This window comes from Monoraphidium neglectum (assembly GCF_000611645.1).
Source record: "Monoraphidium neglectum strain SAG 48.87 unplaced genomic scaffold scaffold02006, whole genome shotgun sequence".
NCBI lineage: Eukaryota > Viridiplantae > Chlorophyta > Chlorophyceae > Sphaeropleales > Selenastraceae > Monoraphidium > Monoraphidium neglectum.
Genome location: NW_014011622.1, coordinates 4,441 through 8,527, shown reverse-complemented (window position 1 = coordinate 8,527; position 4,087 = coordinate 4,441). Strand labels below are relative to the sequence as shown.

Below are 4,087 nucleotides of genomic sequence, written 5' to 3'. Positions count from 1 at the left end.
GGGGGGGGCGCGGCGCGCGGCGCACCCACCCGCCGGCCCGCCGGTGCCTGAGCTCCTGCTTGGGGGCGCGATTCGAGGGCGCGGCGCAGCACGTGAGCCGGCGCCGCCGCAAAGCTTGTCCCCGCACACCCGCGGGAACGAGCTTTGACCGAAATGAAAAAGTCGATCTGAGGCTTGAGCAATTTTTGGTGGTTTCCGGGCGTAGACATGCCATGCGTCCGGTGGCAAGCGGAGGGCTGGCAGCAGGCAGGACTCCCCCCCGATCGCGCGCGACACCTCCGAGCGACAACCGCCGCCGCGACGCGGGCGGAAGGCGAGAAGGCGTCCGCGCTGCGCCCGCGGCGGGCGCTGCGCCGCCGCGGCTGTCTGCCAGCTCCTGCATGCTCTTGCTGCTTGCCCGCGCGCGGCATCTGACGAGGCGCCCCGCACCCCCCCCCCTGCCCACCCTTGCGTATGTCGATGGTGTGGGCCTCATACGCCAGCCCCAGCTCCTCAAGCGCAACACTGACCTGTATTAGGTGACGCGTTGTGCGGGGTCGCATGGGGTCGGCGTTGTGGCGGACATGGCACCACCCGGCGGCGCACTACGCCGGTTGCCGACTGGGCGGCGACACCGGCGGCGACGGCGAGGGCGAGGCAAGCGCGATCGAGGCCGATCGTGCTTACCTTTTGCCCGTTGGGCGTTGCGAGACTATAGAGCTGGATCGCCTTCGCCATGGTGCGTGACGACCTGGTGATGAAGCGCGATCTGGCACAGAGATGGCTACGCGCGTGCCTTTTGAGTGAAGCGGATGGAAGATACTGCGTCCGCACATCTAGTGCGCAAAGGGGTTGGCGCAACGTGCAAAAGTGATGCATGTCGCCCCTGGGTGACGCCGCAGTCAGTTTGGGTGAACGGGTGAGCGTTGCTGCTTGATTCTGACGGGACAGCAGCCCGACGTTCATGCAGCTACATTTGATTGCCTGTTAGCTTATGATATTGCTGAATACACCAGCAGCGCCATGCCAGGTTGGCAGCGCCACGCCGTGGGCCGCCACCGCCCGCACCCATCAGCTGCGCACAGGCCAAAGGGATGCATGACAGCATGCACAGACGATGGTGCATGCAGGCGCTTGACATGCCATGATTGGTTACTGGCGCTCCCGCATGCCTGCCTGTGTCAAGGGGGCGTTTTCAAGGCGGTCGGCCCTGGCCTGCCCCCGGTGCTCGTTTCGCATCCATGAGTCATCAGGGATGGGGCCCCGAGGGAGGGGAGGGGGGAGGGCGGCCCGCCTCCCCTGCTGGTTGGGCCCAATGAACATCTGGTGCTGCTTGGAAAATCTGCAATTAGCTGGCCACGGCTCTCCAGAGGCCAGTTCGCACCCGGCGGAGCTGTGTATGGGGGCTACCAGGACCATTGTCGGACCATTGTCCCATCCGGCGGTGCGAGTGGCGCTCCAGTTGCCGCTTGTGCTGGGGCATAACACATGCATGTGGTGTGGTATTGGGGAATCCCACCATCCACGAACGTGCAGCCCGATGCCAAATTTCATGACCAAACCCTCATCTGAAGTTTGAGCGGGACCGGGCGCAAGAGCGGCCCGCGGGACTGGGATTCAGCAAAGCCAAGCCGTGTCTACGCCTCTTGTTGCATCGCGTGATATCGGCTAGCAACCGTCGCGCTTTCGCTTCACATGAATATACAGTAACTCGTGATGCTGAAGTTGCAGCTGCTGGTGAATTGTCGGTTTTGTTTGGCCTTTCACCGCCACTTGCATGCGCAGCACCAGCACTGAAGTCGTCGCTCAAGCATCTGCATCCCTCCAACTGCCAGATGCACACTCACACACCAATGCGCACTCCAGCTATCCAGCTGCTCCTCAAGAGCCCACTGGCCGTGGTTTACTGCAATGTGATATCAAGTTTAGGGCACTCTGAGAATGACAAAGGTTTCCTCATAATGCAGGCCGGTCCCGCCAGGCGCAGCGCGGCTCTAGACAAGTGCATACTGTTGTGTACACGTACGCAGCGAGCGCCGGGAATGCGCGAATGTGGCAAGCTGTCAAGTGACGCGGCACGCTGACGCTGTGCATGAGCTTGTTGAAGTGCCGCACGACCGGTCATCGGGTTGTTGGGGTGCAGTAGTGACGGTCGACTGACGGGGGGACCGACAGCGGTCGGTGACGGGATCACTCAAGTTCGTTGTGCGGCGAACAGCACTCGGGGATGCGCCTGAGCAGCAAGCCCGTCCACCAATGGTTGATCGTGCGCGTGTGCAGCAGGGCATGGTGTTGCTCTGTACAAAACGGCGGAGCCCAACAGATCATCTGCGCAGGCATGTGCAGATGATCCCGGCAGCACCTGCTTGCAGCCTGATTGCGTGCCATGCCTAACAGTTTCTAATACGTGGCAATGGCATTGCTTGTCAATAGGAAAGCTTAGAAAGCGATGCACAACACAATGAACGAGCCGGAGCACACAACATTGGCAACTGATAGCCATGCGCCACTGGTGATGGTTGGACTACCAGCACTGGCGATGTTAAGTGCGTCGGAGGTGAACCCGTTGCATGTATTGGATACCAAGCCAGTTGTTCCAGAGCCCGAGAAATAGACGCCACGGGATGGGAGCAGCCCTGCATCAAAAAGCGACAGCAAAAGTCCGTTTGCCAGCGAGCTTGTGAAGTTGCGGGCCAGGACCGCCCCTCCCGGCGCCTCGACCGCCAAGCCGCTGGGGACGCCGTACAATGTGGTGAAATCGGCGATCTGGTCGGATGAAGATGTCGACAGGAACGCGTGCACCTGCACGAGCCCCGCCGGCCGGTTGATGGAGGCGCTGCACAGCGCGTCTGCGCCGGACCGGCCTCCAAGATTACCGTTCCTTCCCGTCGTCGAGGATTCTCTGTAAAGCACAACCCGCGCGCGCAGGTACTGCGCCGCAGGCACGCCCCCAAGGCTGACTGCGTTGACGTTGGCCAGGTCGGCGGTTTTTACGTAGTCGGTGAAATTGATGGCAGACACAGTGGCAGACACATTGGCTACATCGGCTGCCACGGCAACGAGGCTGGTGTTGACCGACGCGATGGCTGCCGCGCTTGTGGTGATGGTGGCCTTCAGTGACTCCACAGTGGCATTGGCCAGGGAGACTGCCGCCGTGCCTGCCGTCTGGGCTGCCTTGATGGCGGCCAGGGTGGTGTCGACGGCCGACAGCTCCGGGCCGCAGGTGCACTGCTGCGGCACGGACTTGAGCGCCGCGATGTCTTGGGTCAGGGTCTGATTGGCCGCCGCCAGCAGGGCCAGCTTCTGGGCAGTGCGCGTGTCGGCCGCTGCAAGGGCAGCGAGCTCCTGGGAGATGGTGCTTGCCGGGTTGGTGGCGTTGGCTGCGTTTGCTTGCAGCTGCTGCACAAGCGCGCTGAGCGCCGCGGCCGCCGCTGTGAGCTCAGCCACCTGGGCGCGCAGCGAGGCCGTCTGGTTGCTTCCCTGGGCAACGGTGGCCTGCACGGAGCTGACTTGGGCGGCGGCGGCAGTGATCTTGGGCTCGAGCGCTGCCAGGTCACCCGAAACTCTGTTGACCTGTGCTGTGGTAGCCACGCCGCAGCCATAGTGCAGCTTGGTGGGGTCCTGGGGGAGTGGAAGTGTGCGGGTTGGTCAAAGTGTGAAGCAACCACTGGAGGTTTTGGACGTAATTGTCAAGAGCGAGTGCGTGGTACTTGAAGAGCTGCAGCTGCCCCCCTTCACAAACAACCAAGCAATGGACTGCCGTTTGTATCGCTGCGTGTATTGGCCTGTGTGCATTCGTGCGTGCGCGCACCTTGCTGTCGGCCGTTGCGTTGGCGGGTGCCAGCAGCTCGCTGCATATCTGGTCCATGAGGGCGGTCGGGCCGGCCTTGGAGGAGCACGACTTGGTCAAAGCCTTGACAGGCGCACACTGCGTGGTGGTGGTGTGTGTGTGTGTGTGTGTGTGTGTGTGTCTGTGTGTGTGTGTGTCTGTGTGTGACTGTGTGTGTGCGTAGCAAACGCAGGTTTGTTCAACGCTTGCACCGCAGGATGCTGCCTTCACACACGCACGCTGGACCCCAAGTGCAGGCCAGGCACTCGTTTCGCCATG

The 4,087-nt window shown here is 62.3% G+C and overlaps 1 protein-coding gene across 1 annotated transcript in view; it reads right to left on the bottom strand.

The window, feature by feature from the left end:
• MNEG_9637 (glutathione S-transferase) overlaps positions 1-3,847 on the bottom strand; it is a gene marked incomplete at both ends in the record, with an annotated part of 4,988 nt that extends 1,141 nt beyond the window's left edge. Inside the window, 3 exons of the mRNA XM_014041891.1 lie at positions 446-509; positions 2,941-3,600; positions 3,791-3,847. Of these exons, the coding sequence (XP_013897345.1) occupies positions 446-509; positions 2,941-3,600; positions 3,791-3,847 (781 nt within the window). The remainder of the gene's footprint in view (positions 1-445; positions 510-2,940; positions 3,601-3,790) is intronic.
• Between the last annotated feature and the right edge of the window lie 240 nt (positions 3,848-4,087).